Source organism: Carcharodon carcharias, chromosome 11 (genome assembly GCF_017639515.1).
Source record: "Carcharodon carcharias isolate sCarCar2 chromosome 11, sCarCar2.pri, whole genome shotgun sequence".
Taxonomy (NCBI): domain Eukaryota; kingdom Metazoa; phylum Chordata; class Chondrichthyes; order Lamniformes; family Lamnidae; genus Carcharodon; species Carcharodon carcharias.
In genome coordinates this window covers 43,761,919-43,780,285 of record NC_054477.1, presented here as the reverse complement: position 1 = coordinate 43,780,285, position 18,367 = coordinate 43,761,919, and the positions used below count along the sequence as shown (strand labels likewise).

At 45.6% G+C, this 18,367-nt stretch overlaps 1 protein-coding gene across 6 annotated transcripts in view; it reads left to right on the top strand.

Annotated features, from left to right (window-relative positions):
- The window catches only part of LOC121284064 (protein furry homolog), a 520,851-nt gene that overhangs the window by 260,490 nt on the left and 241,994 nt on the right, over positions 1-18,367 (top strand). For all 6 annotated transcript variants that reach the window (XR_005944426.1, XM_041199077.1, XM_041199078.1 and 3 more), the window contains exons 19-22: positions 5,051-5,206; positions 5,926-6,012; positions 6,884-7,143; positions 9,672-9,861. Coding sequence is in view for 5 of the 6 variants with exons in the window: in XM_041199077.1 (XP_041055011.1) it covers positions 5,051-5,206; positions 5,926-6,012; positions 6,884-7,143; positions 9,672-9,861 (693 nt within the window). In the remaining variant the exon portion in view is untranslated. The remainder of the gene's footprint in view (positions 1-5,050; positions 5,207-5,925; positions 6,013-6,883; positions 7,144-9,671; positions 9,862-18,367) is intronic.

Genomic DNA, 18,367 nt, shown 5'->3' with positions numbered 1-18,367 from the left:
CTGTTTGGGCCTTTCCCTTGCATTGTGTACCTGTTTCTCCTGCATTTACAAAAGAGAGCAAGATATGCCACTGCTTTGCTATACAACCAATGTCAGCTGGTTCTATTCTTTAGCAATTGCACATCTCAGTGATGACAGATCCTAAGCAGCACCATGACTCTGAGCCATTCAGAGGGATGAGTAAATCCCATGTTCAAGAGCAGTATACACTTTGAGGCTCCTCAGCTGGTGTGTTTGCTGGAAGGGAAGTACCCAGGGGGCTATCCTGAGTGTTGGGGTGTCGCTCAGTTTGCCAGAGAAAATGAAGTCGCTGAACCATTTCCAGTACTGGATCCGGGATCTATGTGTGGTGCTTCTGCTGCTGTGTCCTGCCAGGCCTGCTTCATTTGTGCTGATGGATCTCCCTCTATTACATCTAGGCCTGCATCAGAGAACATGGGGCAAGCCTTCCCTAGGTTCCAGGTCTCTGGTTCTCCTGGGACATCTTCAGAAGATCAGCAAGTTGATTTAAAAAGTAGCCACAGAATGGCTGCCAGGGTCTATTTAAATTGGGCCTGCAGTTTAGTAATACCACCTCCGTTCACACTCCTGTTGCTGTTAATTGGTTGGTGAACGCATCTCCAGATCAATTCAGGGGTGCTCCCATGAATATTTTGCATCGTTTCCTTTCCCCAGGAAATCATCCCAGCTCATGTTCCTTGACCCCAATGTAAAAATTCAGCTCCTTGTCTAACATCCAGTATTAGATGAACCAAAATTGCAATTAACAAAACAATGGAAGACAGAAAACATAATTTTTCACCCTCACCTCAAACTGTTTCTCCATTGACTCCTTTCTGAACATTATCAAAGACTAAACAAGACTGTTCCAAATTTGCCATCCTGTCCAAATCTGAGTTGAGCTTCTAACCTCATATGCTTGTCACACACAAAAACAGCCTACTTCCAATTCCCTCCTGTTACCCACCTATCCTGCTCCCTCAGCTAATCTGCTGCTAAAACCCTTCTCAATACCTTGTCACTTCAGCTATTCCAATGTTCTCTCTAGTCTCCCATCCAAATTTTGTCCCACTCAAAGGCCTGTACACTCCTCTTCTTTATACCCTATAGGTGGTGGCTGTGCTTTTAGCCACCAAGACCTTTCCTCCAGAATTCCCTTCCTAAAACCCTTTGCTATTCCTTCTCATCAAAACTCTCCTTAAAAGCCACTCCACCCTTCCTGATATCCCATTCTTTTGTTGAATAACAATATTTTTCTATGTATCTTTGTGAATTGTCTTGATACGTTTTTTGCATTTAAGGTTGTAAACAAATCAAGCTGTTGCTATATGTCAAAATGTATTTCATGTCATTTTCTTGGGTCTGAGTCTGAAAGAGGCCCAAACAGTGGTACAGTCACTGAAATTGGGCCTTACAGGCTGTGCTTAGATTAGAAGGTCTGAGAAAGTGCTGTCAGCAACTTCTTCATACCTTTCAGTGAGGGTCAGTATTTGTTTTAAAACCAGGAAGGACAGGTACTCTGGCTGAAGCCCAACTAAATTTACACAACAGCCAGAAGGCCCCAAAATTGGCAAGCAATAGCACTTTAAAGCCTACAACAGAACTCAAGTTTCCTTCCCAGATTTGAGGTGCACATCCATTTAGTGTGACATTTGTGTGCCTGGCAGAAGGCCAGAGAATGCTAATTAGCTAGACTATGTTGTTGTTCTAGGCTAAATTTAGCTCCTTTTAGTGCAGTGTAGCAGTGCACTGCTCAAATATGCTGGAGTAGGAAAAGAGAAAAAAGTCTGCTTAAATAAATATACTTCTATTAAACCTCACAGTGCATATTATTATAGATTCAGGGCATGGTTACAGCACAATGAGAAGGAGGCCAAGTGGCCTATTGTGTCCTAGCCGGCTCTCTGGGAGAATAACTCAGCTAGTCCTGTTCCCCCACCTTTTCTTTGTAGCCCAGCAAATATTTTTCTCATCTTATAATTATCTAGTTCCCTTTTGAAAGACACTATTGAATTTGACTCTACCATACTCTCAGGCAGTGCATTTAAGATTCTAACCACTTGTTGCATGAAACGTTTTTCCTTATATTGCCTCCGGTTCCTTTGCCGATTGGTGTCCTCTGGTTCTTGACCCTTCCACCAATGGGAATAGTTTGTCCCTCTCTACTTGGTCCAGACACCTCATGATGTTAATTATATCAATTTAAATTAAGTATGTACATGTGGAGGGCATTGATTGGGATTCGGGCCTTGGGAGTTGGGGGGGGTTGCGGAATTCAGGGCTTCTGGAGGTGGGGAAGGGGAATTCGGGCCTCAGGAGATGGGAGGGTGGGATTTGGGCGGTGGGGGTGGGGACCCGGGCCTCAGGAGGTGGGGGGAGTGAGGATTAGGGCCGCAGAAGGTAGTGGGGAGAGATTCGGGCCTTGGGAGGTGGAGGTGGGGTGAGGGGGTTTCGGACCTCGGAGGTGGAGGTGGGGGGAGGATTCAGGTCTTGGGGCGGGGTTGGGCCTTGGGACGAAGTTGTGGGGGGGGCTTGGGCCTCGGGAGGAGGCTGGGGAGGGGGTTTTGGCCTGGGGAGGAGGTTGGGAGGGGATTTGGGCCTCGGGAGGGTGGGGGATTTGGGCCTCGGGAGGAGGTGGAGGGGGATTCGGGCCTCAGGAGGTGGAGGTGGGAGGGATTTAGGCTTCAGGAGGTGGTGGAGGGAATTCGGGCTTCAGGAAGTGTAGGTGGGATGGGGGGGTGGACTTGGGCCTCGGGAGATGGAAGATGGGTGGTGGGGGGTGGGATTTGGGACTGTGAAATGATTCGGGCCTCGGGAGATGGAGGTGGGAGGTGGATTCGGGCCTTGGGGTGGGGAGATTCAGACTTTGGAGAGGGTGGAATGGGGTGGGTGGGTGAGGTTAGATCTCAGGAGGTGGTAGTGGGATCTAGGGAGGGGGTAGTGGGAGGGGTCGGTCTTCAGTGGGGTAGTTAGGGGACCTCACGGTGGTTGTGGGGGAGGTCGGACCTGGGGTCAGGGGTGGGATTGTGTCAGGTTGTGCCTGCAAGGAGCCGATTGGGGGCAGTGTCAGGTCGGGTCGGGTTGGGACAGGGCATTGGGGTGGGAGGGGTGGTGAGAGTTGGGCAGGCGTTGTGGAGGGGGGCAAGAGGAGTCCCATGCAGGTGGGGGTAATCCCATGGAGGGTCGGTGGGGGGTGGGTTTGGAGGGGGTTAGTTAGGGGGTAGGGGGAGTCCTGAGGGGCTCGGGGTCTGGGTGGAGTCCTATAGGGGTTGGAGGAGTCTCGTGGTAGGGGGATCGGTCTGGGTCTTTACAATTTTTACCCAGAAGTTAGAAGAGATTTTAATTCTTCTAACTTTCTCTGAGTAACTATTGGTGTAACCCTATTGGAACCATCCGAAGTTTGCGACTTAAGTTGCATTTTCAGATGGTTCCCAGCCTAGCTCTGGGCAATTGCCCAGAGGAAGTTTGTGCTTCTGGACGATTGCCATGCAAACGCTTACCTGTGAGTTCCAAAAGGGCTCTTTGAGGTACCCCTCTCCAACCTGACACTGGGGAGCTCAGAGGTTATGGCCCACAATTTTGAACACCTCTATCAAATTTACTCTGAATCTTCTCTAAGGAGAACAGCCCCAGCTTCACAAATCTATCAACGTCACTGAAGTTTCTCTTTCCTGGAACCATTTTCAGAAATCTTTTCTGCACCCTCTCTAATGCCTTGCATCCTTCCTAAAATATAGTGTCCTGAATTGGTCACGTACTCCATTTGACTGAGAGCCAGTGTTCACCATCACATTCTTGTTTTTGTACCCCATTGCTCAGTTGGCAGCACAATTACCTCTGAATCACAAGGTTCTGGGTTCAAGTCCTACTCCAGGGCTTGAGTACAGAAATCTAAGCTGACACCCCATTGCACTGCAATATTGCAGGTGTTGTCTTTCAGGTGAGACATTAAACTCAGGTCTATCTGCCTGGTTGGGTAGATGTAAAAGGTCCCATGACACTATTTTGAAGAGGGGTTATTCTAGGGGCAGAATTTTGTCCTTTTCAGCCGTGGTCAGCGGAGGTGGACGGGTCCGACTGCCACCCACTGTCAGGGCCGCACCACAATTTCACGCTGGCGGGTCAATTAAGGACAATCCAGCGTGAAACGCAAGCGGCAGCACTCGGTGCTGCCTGTGTGTGGGGGGGTGGAGGGTGAGCGTGAACTTTATGCGGGTGCTGCATCAGGGAGATGAACAGGTTTCAAAATAAAAAATAAAGATCTTAAAAATGACTCTCACATGAACAGGGACATGTTATTAAATACATTTTAAAATATTTATTTTATTTTTATTTGGAGTTGGAAGCCTCATCCTTCCAAAAAAAATGCAAAGGTTGGCAAAAAATTTATTTTAATTACTTCTTTAATGGCTTTAATGGGCCTTTTAATTGTCAGTGGGTGTGCTGCCGACTCCGGTACCTGCCTGCCCACATTTATCCCTCAATCTCAAAAAATAAATTATCTAGTCATTATTTTTCAGTGCCTCAATTTATAAATCCAGGATCCTCAATGCCTTACTAACTTTTTCAATCTGCCCTGCCCAACAATTTGTGCACATATACCCCACGTTCCTCTGCTCCTCCTGTACCTCCTTTAGGATTCTATCCTTTAATTTATATAGCCTGCCCTCATTCTTCCTAACCAAATGTATCACTTCATACATCTCTGCGTTAAATTTCATCTGCCACATGTTCACCCATTCCACTAGCCTGTCCATGTCTTCTTGAAATCTATCACTGTCCTTCTCACAATTCACAATACTTCTAAGTTAAAAATAATAATAGATACCATGGAGTAATTTCAAAACTGTAAGATCATTTCAGTTTTCAATAATGTAATCAACCTCAGGATCCATTATTCTTTAATATATTTTGAATATAAATAAAATTTTAGAAAAAAGCATGATGTATGTTCCAAGCATAATGTAAATTAATTTGAATGTGTAATTTAAATACTTTTAGTCTGAAAATGTCATGTAATTTTGAATTGCTATTGAATTATCACCATTAGCTTCAACAGGAAAGGAGTCCTCATTCAAATGTACTACATGCTGTGGAAGGATTTGCACTTGTTTTACTTTGTAGTTGTCAGATTGCAACACGAAAGTTGGCTGTTTCTATCCTGAAGGAAGTTCGTGCTTTGTTTTCAGCTTTAGGACAATCAGAGGTAAGGACACTTATTCCCTCTGTAATTAAACATTTTATCATACATTTTATGAATAAATGATAATCAAGACTGTCTTATTCTTCTGCATTTACAAGACTGAAGGTAATTCAAAATTGATTATTTTACAAACAAGATGCCACCGACATTCCTGGGGTTGAGAGGAAGGATCAAAAAACTCAAACTGGGAAAAGGTTGGAATTTGTTGTGCAACCTGGTTCCACAGGGTTTTCTCCTATTAATTAATGTTCTGAAATTCAAGTGCATAAGGAACAGGTGCAAAAAGTGCATCCTTTCCTTTAGCATGAATAATGGACAATTGCAGAAATGGCCATGGGTACAGCCAAGATGCACCCTGATATTTCTGACTGTCCCATGTGAAAGATGCCCAGGAACCACCATCAATAGTATGGGAGCTTGTGCCTTTAATACACTCAATCACTTCTCATCCACTTCACATTGGGCTACGCTGACTGAGAAATTCTAGTCCACCCCACATCTGGTGGAACAGAGCTCAAGGAATATCAACTGCCCCACGAAGCTAACGTTATAGTTGTAGTTCGAAATGATCAGCCAGAAAAAAAGATACATTTATAATGAGAACCACATTTTTATGTAAAGTGAAAGATATTCAAAATAATTGTATTTTTTAGAATTATGCCTAAACCTGGCAGGATTCAATCTGCATGCATATACTGACGTAATTGTTCATTTGACAATAGGATGATGATAAGCCAATGATTGAAGTTATGGATCAGTTGAGTTCATCAATTCTGGAGAGTTTTATCCATGTAGCAGCCTCAGATTCAGTAAGTACAAATAAATTATTGACTGTGAATTTAGGAGACTATAGATGCTTTCCAAAATTAGTATAAACATCTTTATAAACCACCTAAGGCTAAACCATGCAAATGGGTGATTTTTATGTTGCATCCAAAATGGGAGCAAAGTTGGCGAGGCACCCACTCCAGCTATCTATTCACGCCAATGTGGGGTCTGCAGTGGAAAATGTCCTCAAAGAGTCATAAAGCAATGAGGACTGATTGCTTCACAGAAAAATGACATTTTTTCTACAACCAGCTGTATTATTTGTCACTTCTTTTCTTTCCCTTCCACCCTTATTTGCCTTATCATCAAGTCCAGCTCATCCATTCACTGCTGTCCTGGTTGACTTAGTCCTCACCACATCTCTACCTCACCTTCCTCCTTCAAGACTCTTTGTAAAACCCAACTAATTGACGAAACTCTCTAATCTCTCCAATTTTGGCTCCTTGTCTATTTTTAAATTATGCCTCTGTGAAGCAACCATTTTTCAATGTTAGAGGCACTGTATAAATATAAGTTGTTTAATAGGTCTGGAGGGGCTCATTACAGTTTATTTTTAAATTGAAAGAACATTTAATTTTCTTAAGTTTAAAAAGGATAAGGCTTAGTGAAATACAGTACTTAATATTGTATGCCTTGGAATGGTCTTCAGAGGGAGGTTGGGGTGGGAAGCCAAAGGGTATACCGCCACTCCATTTTAAAGATTAATGCCAGGTGGCAAGGGTTAAAAACCATTTGCACTTAACCCCACCCCAGCTCCATAAACCCATTCATGTCTAGGAACAAATTTGTGCTGAATGCAAAAGTAACTTTAACGTTGATTTCAGGATAATCATTATTCATAATTTTATATAGACCGCCTTAACCTTTGGACACAATGGGGATTTACAATGGCTGGTAGAGTGGAATGCAGTTTTGGTTAACAGCCATTATGATGTGAAGAGTCCTTCTCATGTCTGGATATTTGCACAGTCTGTGAAAGATCCCTGGGTTCTGTGCCTCTTCAGCTTCCTCAGACTGGAGAATCTTCCAAAGCATTGCCCTACTGCACTTAGCTATGCCTGGCCATATGCCTTTACCAGATTGCAGCTGTTAATGCCTCACATTGATCCTAAGTAAGTAATGTTGAATATATTCGTTATTTTTTAAGGTATTGAAAAATGACACAAAGAATTATTCTGTTGTGCTAACCTTTTCCTCTCTCCTTAGCCTTCCTCAAGATAGTAGTGTAAGGGACATATCTTTTTATTTCTGTTGGATTGTTGTAAAAAACATCTCTTTTTATTTACTGTTGGAATATGGATTTTAAAATTACAATGGCTGCAGGCTGAAAGACATGTCCACAGGAACAGAATGAGAGATATATACAATGTTGCAGTCCTGGAACAAACCGTGCTATGAAAGACAGGATGGTGCCGGAAAGGTGTCCTGGATCAAGGGAGCTGCCTGACAACAGCATTTTAATTGGCTCCTGACCAGGTAACCAAGGTTTTGTGTGAAGAGCAGGGCAGCAGAAATCTCCTGGCAATAAAAGAGAAAACATCTCAAATCTCTCTTCCCCATATCTCTGTAACCTGCTGTCTCCCTGAGGAAACCCCTGTAAAAAGGAAAAGGGGAAAAACCACTGTTAGAGACATCGAAAAGCAAGTTCTCAACCAGTGAACTAAACACTGAAAGTGCTAGAAGACCAGCCATGTCATCAACAAGAACTGAAAGGAATTTGGGAGACATGCATCAAAATCAATCCATCGAATACTGTACTCTAGATTGAAATTGTTTTATCCCACCCTTAAAATCCATGTTTTATGTGTTGTGTGTGTGGGGGGATTTAAGAAAGGGGTAGAGTTTAAGTTATAGTGTTAGAAGTTAGCAGTTCATATTTCTTTCTTTTGCCACTAGTTAAAGACAATTTGTTCAATAAACAGTTATTTACTTATTAAGTTTGCAAACCTGGTGCTCATATTCTGTTAACCTAAATTAAACAGTTAGGCAGACAACCTGGTGGTTTGATCAAACTTTTTTCACATTTGTTGCAAATGTAAAAATATGAAAGAAATATTCTAACTCTTTCGACTTACCTTGCACTAACCACCTCTCCTGTTCCCTGACTCTCTCTCACACATTAGTTCCCTCTCACATGCTGACTCTCTGCCGATCCCTGCCTCTCCAGCTCATCAGCCTCTTCTGATCCCCGATTCTCTCCTACTCCTCATGTCTCTCTCCTGCTCGCCAGTCTCTCCCATTCACTGCTTCCCTCTTCCACTCCCTCCCACACGCCACCTCCCACACTGGCCAGCCCTCCTGCTCGTTGCCTGTCTCCCGCTCACCTCTTCCCTCTTGCAGCTCGGGGAACAGTGGGCCTTGATATTACAGTGCACTATCCCCAGTGAGTCACGACAGTCGTTACGCGATTCGGAGCAAAACCAAATCTGGTTTAGGCTCTCGGCATAATTAAAGGATTTGTTTTCTCACCTGCTCTAAATTGCCACATTCAGGAGTGTTCTGCTTTAGCGTCACAGATACAATGGGGCCAATATGCGCATTTAGTGTCAGGACTTCTATTTTAGCATCATTCCGTGCCAGGGCTGGCATAACATCACATGACCCAACTGATAGTTTTGAAGTAGCCTCTCCCATTCCCCAACTCTCTCTTTCTCCCTGTCTTTCTCCAGCTCTTCGACTTTCTCGCAGTCACCAACTCTCCCCCATTCCCCGCTTCATGCGCTGCTTCCTTTGCCGACCCTCCTGTTTGCAGTCCCTCATGCTCCCTCGCTCGCTTCATCCCTCTCACCGCCCCTCTCTTGAGCTCTCACTCACAGTAGGGGTTTGCAAGAAGGAAGAGGTGAGGGGGAGAGAGACAACGAGCAGGAGGGCTGGCCAGTGTGGGAGGTGGCGTGTGGGAGGGATTGGAAGAGGGAAGCAGTGAGTGGGAGACACTGGCGAGCAGGAGAGAGACATGAGGAGTGGGAGAGAATCGGGGATCAGAAGAGGCTGATGAGCTGGAGAGGCAGGGATTGGCAGAGAGTCAGCATGTGGGAGGGAGTTGATGTGTGACAGAGAGTCAGGGAACAGGAGAGGTGGTTAGTGCAAGGTAAGTAGAAAGAATTAGTATATTTCTTTCATATTTTTACATTTATTTCATTTTAAAAGATATTTCATTTATGAATACAGGAATTTAGGAATATCCTGTATTTCAGTTTACATGGTATATTATTTAAATGTTTTTTCTGACAAGATCCTACAGAATCTAACTACAGCTCTTACATTCATTGGAATGGGAAAATCTCATTTGCTTAAGTTATTTTGCTCAAAGTTGCACTTTTCAGGATTGCAACGACAATGTTAATTGAGGAATTACTGTAATCCTAAGCAAAAAATAAATGGACATTTTCCATGTCATGGCTGAACCACTCAAAGAAAATGATTAACAGGAAAGAAAGGAACCAAGGCAGCTTGTGAAGGCACTGTTGAATAGAAATGAGCAGGTGGTGTGAAGTGCTCATGTGGAGCAAAAACACTGGCATAGATCTATTGAGCTGAACTGTTTATAAATTCTATGTAATTCTGTGCAAAATTCTAGCAGACAATAAGTGGTTTAAGATCAACTACAATTTCAGATTTTTGCTGCTCTGTTATTTTTCAGTAGTCCTATGTACACAAAAAAAGTGAGTACAGCAAGTGGTGGGGACAACTATGTGACCCTTTGGAGAAACTATCTTATCCTTTGCTTTGGAGTAGCGAAACCCAGTATCATGAGCCCTGGTCACCTGAGAGCATCAACTCCAGAAATCATGGCTACAACTCCTGATGGTAGCTATAGCTATGATAACAAGGTACCAATTTTGTTCTATAACCTGGGTGTAAATTTAATGTTTAGCAGCTGAGTAACTTTCTACAACAAAATCAAAGCTCTTGAGATGATATATTTATTAATTTATTTACAGAATATTGTTAATTTTTAAATGATTCCAATCAGTAGTATAGTATGTCTCAAAAAACAATGGGCGGAATCATCTTCCCCCACCACCGGCGGGAATCGTGGCAGGCAGGGGCACTTAATTTGGCATGAGGCAAAAAATTCAGTTTCCCGACAGTGGGAGAAAATGTAGGAATTTTGTTCTTCCAACTTTCAAGACAGGTTAAAGGCAGGGCAAGCTTCCTGATGAACAATGTCAAGAAACCCATTTGCATGCGTTAGCATGTCATGAATGCTCATTAAGAGGCCACCTCACCGTAATCACATTCTCCTTCCAAGTTAAGTTCCCCACCAGCGGGCAATTAGAATGTTTAGTTTTACGGCTGTATATAACTGGCGTGCACCTGCTGAGCTTCACTTCATCCACGGCTTTGAGATCATAGACGTTGCTTTAGCCTTCGCTCTTTCAAATCAGGTGCTAATAGCACAAACTGCACCAATGCTGGGCATGGGAGGCACAACCAACAGGGAAGAGTGGGATGGAGGCAGGACGAGGGAGGGAAGGACCAGAGGGAAGAGCGAGATGGAGGCAGGACTAGGGGATGGGAAGGACCAGTGGGAAAGGGGGAGAGACTGTCCAAGGGGGCATGTTTAAGAGACTGTCTGGGAAATGAAGCCAGACTGTCGGGGGCATGTTTATGAGACTGTCCAGGGAATGAAGCCAGACTGTCGGGGGCATGTTAGAAGGATCAGCATGGAACACATGTCTTGGTCCTGGTCTTGGGTGGCGGAAGGTGTTCCTGGGCAGTGACTGTCTTATAGAGAATTGTGTAAAAGGCGTGGTCCATCATTTATTGCATTTAGCCCTGGGAGTTGGAAGCATGGTACTGGGACGCAGAGGGTGCAGTCATATTCAGGGGAGGCAGTTTGATCCAGTATGGTGGAAGTCCGAGTATCATGTGGGGTTGGGGGGTGTGGGGGGGTGTGGTGGCGGGGGGGGGTAGTGGATGGTCTCGTGGGGAGGGTCTCTAAAAGTAAGGCTGCAGCTGGCCTCGAGACCGGGAGGGACCAGATTTACAAGGGGCATGGGGAAGTCTACATTGTAGGAAATGAGGGGAGAATAGGAATGTCGACAAATAATAATGGGGCCAAGCGTAACTGGAAGGGTGAATGGTCACAGAGGGAGAGGAATTAGGAGGTGATGACTGTGGAAGAGGATGGGAGGAACAAGGGGGATGGTTGGAAGGTGCTGGAAGCATTCACGAACTGAAGACGAGCCATCTTCTACTCTCCAAGCTGGTTTGAAAAAGATTCAGGGAAAAGCAATATGAGAGGGGTCTCAAAGCAGCTAGGAAGGGTTAATGATTTCCCTTGGGCTGAGTGAAGGGGCACCCTATTAATTATTTCCTCAAGCCATGGAGAACCAGGCTTAGCTGAGTACTGTTCTTGAGGTTCAAATGCCCATTGAAGGAGCATTGCTCTATGACTAATGGGTGCATTCCTGCAAAAATCCATTCAGGTTTGGAGCTGGAGTTGACTGGGTGTGATTGGCCATCTGTACCTGACAGAGGCAGGAAAGAAGGGATGGAGGTGAATTCATTCAAGTAGCATGGCCGCTGGACAGAAGCTGGACAAACCTCCATAACCCCAGCTAAATGCTCATGGCTGGCAAGGCACAATGCAGAAACTCTTTCCATCATGCCATGGCTATGTCTTCTCTATGGAGGCAAGCTGACAATTGCCCAGGTCAAGATGCAATGTCTGCTTGGGCAGTCATATATGAAGGGGAGGAACACCGATCTGTGGTCTCCAGGATGTCCTTCACCTGGAAGGGTGAACTAGAGTTGCCATATACAGATGGAGGACTGGCTTGGAGATGGAGGGAAACCTGATAAGGGATTGCTCAATAAATGTTTCAAATCAATTTGTTCACAGATAGAAAGAGCCATTGAGAATGCAGGCTGCAGGCAATCCTGCCCTGGTTCTTGCTCTCATACAAATGAGGGGAAGAAGGGCCTGTCATCAGTTGGCACATATCCAGGAGGAGCAGCTGCCTAAGCGGGTCCCCAAGAAGTCCAAGATGCTCCTGAAGAGAGTCAAATGCAATGAAGACCAGTGGTATATCGCAGGCACTGCTCATAAATGGAAATGAGTTAAAGTCAGTGCTGCAGATGCCTTCGCTTGTCCAGGTATGTGGTAGCTCACATTTGCCAGCTTCTGCAGGAAGATCTGTGGCTGTAATCACTTGGAGGGCATCCCATGCCAGTGGAATTGAAGGTCACTGCTGTACTGAAATTTTTTTCTGGTGGTTCCTTCCAGGGCTCCACTGGGGACCTGTGCGGCATCTCCCAGTCAGCAACGCACAGATACCTGTTCACAAGATCTCACCAGTATGCCCAGTTCCACATGGATGCTGAAAGCCAGGCTGCGAGAGCAGTGGGATTCACAGCGATATCTGGTTTCTCACAAATGCAGGGTGCCATCGACTTCACACACTTGGCCTTGAGAGCTCCCTGGCAGTAGCCTTGAGATTCATCAATCAAAAAGGATTTCACTCATAAAACCTGCAGTTAATTTGTGATCACAAAAGGCAAATCCGGGATCTGAAGAGTCATACGGATTCTAAACTCTATCTTCCTCTCCACAGATGCTGTCAGACCTGAGTTTTTCCAGCAATTTTTGCCTTTGTTTGAGGCAAATCCAGCATGTTTATGCTATGTATCTAGGGAGCTCTCATAACCCTTACATTTTGAGCCATTCGCAGGTGCCACAGATCTTTGAGAGACCTAGTCAATTCGAGGGCTGGCTCCTCGAGGCCAAAGAATACCCCCAGAAGACATAGCTGATGATGCCAGTTCCCCGTCCACGAGTGCTGCTGAAGAGAGGTAATGCTGCACGTCCCTGCACTAGATCCTTGATAGCACAGATGATAGATCACCTGAAGATGCATTTCCGACGTTTGAAATGTTCAGGCGGGGCTCTACAATACTCACCACAGAAAGTGTCCAGGATCATTGTTGTCTGCTGCACCCTGCAGAACCTAATGCTGCAAAAGGGGGTCTTGCCTCAGGGAGACACGGAGGAACGAGAAGTGAGATCTCTCCTCCGACAAGGTTGGCTTCGAAGGGGATGGATCTGATGAGAGCCAAGATGTCGACAAGCCACATGAAGAGGCCATAGCAGGGTTACAACGTGATGGACATGCCCACGACAATCTGATAGCTACCAGATTCCAGGAGGAGTAATGTGTTGACAAATTTTCACAATTGCTTGTTTTTCTCACCTTTGCTGCCTAGAAGGCCTTAGCACCTTTTTGCCCACATATAATTTATCTCAAAAGTTCCAAGTTTTCTTAGAAATTAAGTAAATACCAGTACTCAATGCCTGCCCTGGTGTTGGGTTGATCATTTAAATGCGCTAAACCAAGGTTAAATGCATAGCCCTAGTGAAATATGGCCACAGTAGAATCTTCTCTCAAGACCTTAGGCAACTTTAAATAGAATAGTAATTTCACCCATGCCCTCACCAAGTCCGTGTGCATGGCTTGAACTCATATTTAGCGATGAATGCACTCCTGTCACTCTGACACCTGCTCACAAAGTGGGGAATAACCAGACAGATCACTCTTTCAGGTATAAGCAGATGGATGGCTCAACAGGGGGCAGCAGCATGAGAGCACACCTCATCATTACTCATCAGTGCAGATTGATGAGGCATGTATGATCTTGCTACTGCCCCTCAATTGCCAATCTCACATCATAAATCCAGAAACATTGACATTTTGATCATGCAGTGAAGTTTCAAGGTTTATTTGTAGTTTCGCTGAGAGTGCCTCACCTAGACTTTTGGGTTGCTGATGTCCAACCACTTGGGACCCTGCAATTATTGAAAGCCTTAAAAGTTTCTTGCCTAGATGACCTTTGCATTAAGGCAAGACCATGAGCAGTAATTTTGTACACAACAGCCAGGTTGGAAACGTTTCCGGCATGGACTGTGCAGAGGCCTGAGAGAGCTGGCTGTGCGTCACATTCGTAGCATCACAGTCCTTGAGATGGTATAGCACACAAGCCTATTCTAGTTTCTCTCTTCTAAGTCACTGAAAGCTCTGCCACCCAGTGATTTCAAGTCGATTAGAATACTATCCTTTATCCAAGGACTCCTGAGACCCTTGATAAGGAAGTGAGCAGTTCCAACAAATCTCCATGTGAGGTCTAGCAACAGTTTCAGCCAGGTGCACCTACACCTCTAAGATCCTACACTCAAACCCCTCTTGCAGTCAATTTGCCCATTGTATGCTTACTTCCTTGTTCAGCTGCACAGTTGCTGAAATTGATAAATCACCAAGGAAAGACGTACAGCATTGAACATGTCCACCACACCCTCCTCCAGGCAGTTATGGTTGCCTAGGGGCTTCGAATGTTATGATTACAGTGTCTAACTACAGTTCCCCTCCCCCCGGTAATGCACTTACATTGAACTTTGGGGATACACATAACTCGTGGTGACTTAAATCAGCTATCATGCCATCCATACATAATTGACATCAGTGCAACAGCAGCAGTAAATGCAAAAAGCTCAATGAGCACATCGTCCAAGGCCACAGCATGGTTAGCAGCAAAAATTAGCTGACAGGAGTATTGACTAGGCAACACACTGATAAATGATGGTCATTGCCGAATCTTGCATGTGTCATTATAAACTACTCATTCTAGAGATAACGTGGGAGAACTGAATCAATAGTAGTTCTTGATCGGACTCAATTGGGGGCCAACATTCTGGAGCCCTAACTGACGGTGAAACTTTGAAGTAACATTTAGAAAAATGGAATCCATGAGACTTGCAAATGGTCAAATTCAATATATATTTACAAAAAGTGAAGACTACATACAGTGAGTGTATGAGCACCTCTGATGACCTGAGGCCTAGAGGGCCCCAGCCTGCTAAGGGTCTCCTCGGCCTGACCTGCTGAAGGTGATGGAGTCACTGGCAGAGAGGAGTAGAATGGCATGACACCCTTGGATTGTTGTAGGTAGATGCCCCAGGAGGGTTTGGCTGGCACTCCATTTACCTGTGGCTGCCTGGTGGCAGCTCCCTGACTCCTTGAGGAGAAGGGGCACCCAGACAGAGGTCGTAGTGCCCCGTTTCCCTCTCGGCTAGTCATTGCTGCACTGCACCCGTGGTTCGAGCAATAGAATACAGATCTGAGCGCTAGTCTGGCAGAAACTGTGCTTTCTGCTGGACCTGGGTCTCCAAGGCGGCTGCCGCTCTTTCTATGGAGACAGACAAGCACTCGCTTGCCAGAGCCAATGTCAGCAGACAGAACGTGGACGGACTCCTCCAACCTTTGGGCTAGTCTGCAGACGGCCTCTGGCAACTGTGCCTGATGTTCCCCTGCTTGTCTCTGCATCTCCAAGAGGTCTCTTAGGTCTGAGTCCAGAGGCTTGTCATCTGATTTGGACTCAGCAGGAGCCTGGTCTCCAGCAGCCCTCTGAGCATCAGATACACTGGCTGTCACTGCCTCTGCCAGGTGTGAACCAGTGTCAGTGATGTGCTCGCCAGATTGTGAACCCAAGCCTGCTCTAGAACCAGGACTCACCGAAGTGCATGTATCTGTGCTGGTAGAGATTGCAGGTGAACGCTGTGATAGTGCTTCCTCTGAGGATACAGAGACTTCCTCCTCTGAGGTGGGTTGGGAGCTGGGGCTGTGGCGTCTCTGGGTTTCTGTCCTTGTCCTTTTCTTGCTGGTACCTGAAATAGAGAAAGGAGAGATTTAGTGATTGATTAAGGATGCTTGTATATTAATTAAAGATCACTCAGACAATGCATGCATGTTGGAGCTGGAGACTGAATGCATCCTCACTGGGGTCTTGGGGTAGGCTGAACTCACCTTCTGTGCAGGCACATTGATGTTCTTCACCTACAAACTCTGCGGCCTGCTCCTCGAAGTTAGTGTGGAGACGAAGTTCAGGCATTCCAGCTCCGGGCTTGGCTCACTTGCATTTGTTATGTGCAGTCTTATCCTGCAGAAAGACAGAAGGATTGATTGTGAGGCCTTTGGGTGAATGAACAATTCAGGAGCATGCATGCCTATTGTCAATGCTGAGCCCAACTCAGTAAGTGATTAAGAAGTTGTTTGTTCTGGAACTAAAATGAGATGGAGAGCATAAAGTGACTGGCCCTCGTTCAGCACTGATATCCTAGCTGCTGGTTGTGTGTGACATCCCTGTGCACTCTAAACCTTAGACTGCCTGATGCTCTTAAGAGGCTGTGAGTTTGCAGTGAGTAGACAGTGGACTTATCCTGGGGGACTGCAGCAGATCATTCGTCCTTTTTCTGCACTGTAGCTGAATTCTTTTTGGACCACACACGCTAACAACCCTGGCAATCTCCTCCCAGGCCACCTTGGTCAGAAGGGAGGGCCTACCACTCTCAATCCAAGGAAACTTGACCTCCTGCCTTTCTTAAATGGCATGGAGGAGAATCTCCAGGGAGGTATCACTGAATTGTGGGGCCAAAGTTTGCTTCCTTCTCTTGGACATTTTTCTGGTCATATAATCTGGAGCTCTAGGCCTTCAGTGAATGAATGGCTGTCCAGGTGCCCTTTAAATATGGCGCCAGGACCTTGGATCCCGTGAGGAGATGGCAGAGTGGACGACTTCCTGCCCGCCCCACCACAAGATCCACCAGGAGCCTTGCAGATACATAGTTAATGAGCTGAACAGTGAAGACTATGCGTGTTCAACTGTCCTGCTGCCCAGCAGGAATCCTTCTGACTTCCCTGCCTGCTACCAAACTTAGACATCAGAGCAGAAGATTCCACCCAATGTGTATCACTTTAATGAGCTAATATGTAGGTTGAAAATGTTCTCTGCTGAGGTACTTGTCTCAGCTAATTTCTGTAGAGAAAAGCTAGTGAGACAATGTGGCTTACTGTTAGAAGAGAGGAAAGAAGACAACCAAGAGTTAATCCTTCCTATTTTTGTGTGGCTTAGTACCCTATTTCTATGTCAAAAACTTGAATACATATCTAAAAAGAAAAAAAAAATTGCACCCAGTATAACATCTTTCAGGACCACCAGACATTCTAAAGCGCTTTACAGTCAATGATGTACTATTGAAGTGTAGTCATTGTTATACTGTATGAAATGTGGCAATCAGTTTGTGCACAGCAAACTCCCAGAATTACAATGTGATAATGACCGACCAAGCTATTTTTTTTTTGTGATGTTGATTAAGGGATGAATATTGGCCAGGTTATCGAGGATATCTCCTTCACTGTTCTTTAAAATAGTGCCATGGATTCTTTTGCATCCATCTGAGAGGGCAGGCAGGGCCTCAGCTTAATGTCTCATCTGAAAGACAGCATCTCAACAGTGCTGCTTTCCCTCTAATGTTTATTTGATTTTTGTGTTTGAGTCCCAGAGTGGTGCTTAAACCCAGAAGATTCTGACTCAGAGGTGAGGCTGCTACCAGTTGAGCCACGACTGACATCTGCAGCAGGATTTTCCATTGATGTCGATGTCAAATGCAGGTCTTGATCCCGCAACTTGTTGTGAGCAGCAACCCGACATTGATTTTAGCTGAATTAGCCAAATTTTGGCCAGAGGGTGCACTCGTCATCCACTTAAGGATGACGGGTGGACTCTTGAAGCTGGAGGGCCAAAAGGAATGAAACCGGATGAACCATCCGGCATCAACCTAGGCACCGGAAATGACAACGGCAATCTCGGCCCTGTTGACCCTCCAAGGTCCTCCTTACTAACACCTGAGGGTTAGTGCCAAAATTGGGAGAGCTGCCTCACAGACTAGTCAAGCAACAGCCTGACATAGTCATCCTCATGGAATCATACCTTGCAGATAATGTCTCAGATATCACCATCACCACCCCTGGGTATGTCCTGTCTCACCGGCAAGACAGACCCAGCAGAGGTGGTTGCGTAGTAATATACAGTCAGGAGGGAGTTGCCCTGGGAGTCCTCAACATCGACTCTGGACCCCATGAAGTTCCATGACATCAGGTCAAACACAGATAAGGAAACCTCCTGCTGATTACCACATACCATCCCCCCTCAGCTGATGAATCTGTGCTCCTCCATGTTGAACACCACTTGAAGGAAGCACTGAGGGTGACAAGGGCACAGAATGTTCTCTGGGTGGGGGACTTCAATGTCCATCACCAAGAGTGGCTCGGTAGCACCACTACTCACTGTACTGGCCGAGTCCTAAAGTACATAGCTGCTAGACTGGGTCAGCAGCAGGTGGTGAGGGAACCAACAAGAGGGAAAAACATACTTGTCCTTATCCTCACCAGCCAGCCTGCCGCAGATGCATCTGTCCATGACAGTATCAGTAGGAGTGACCACCGCACAGTCATTGTGAAGACGAAGTCCCGCCTTCACATTGAGGATACCCTCCATCGTGTT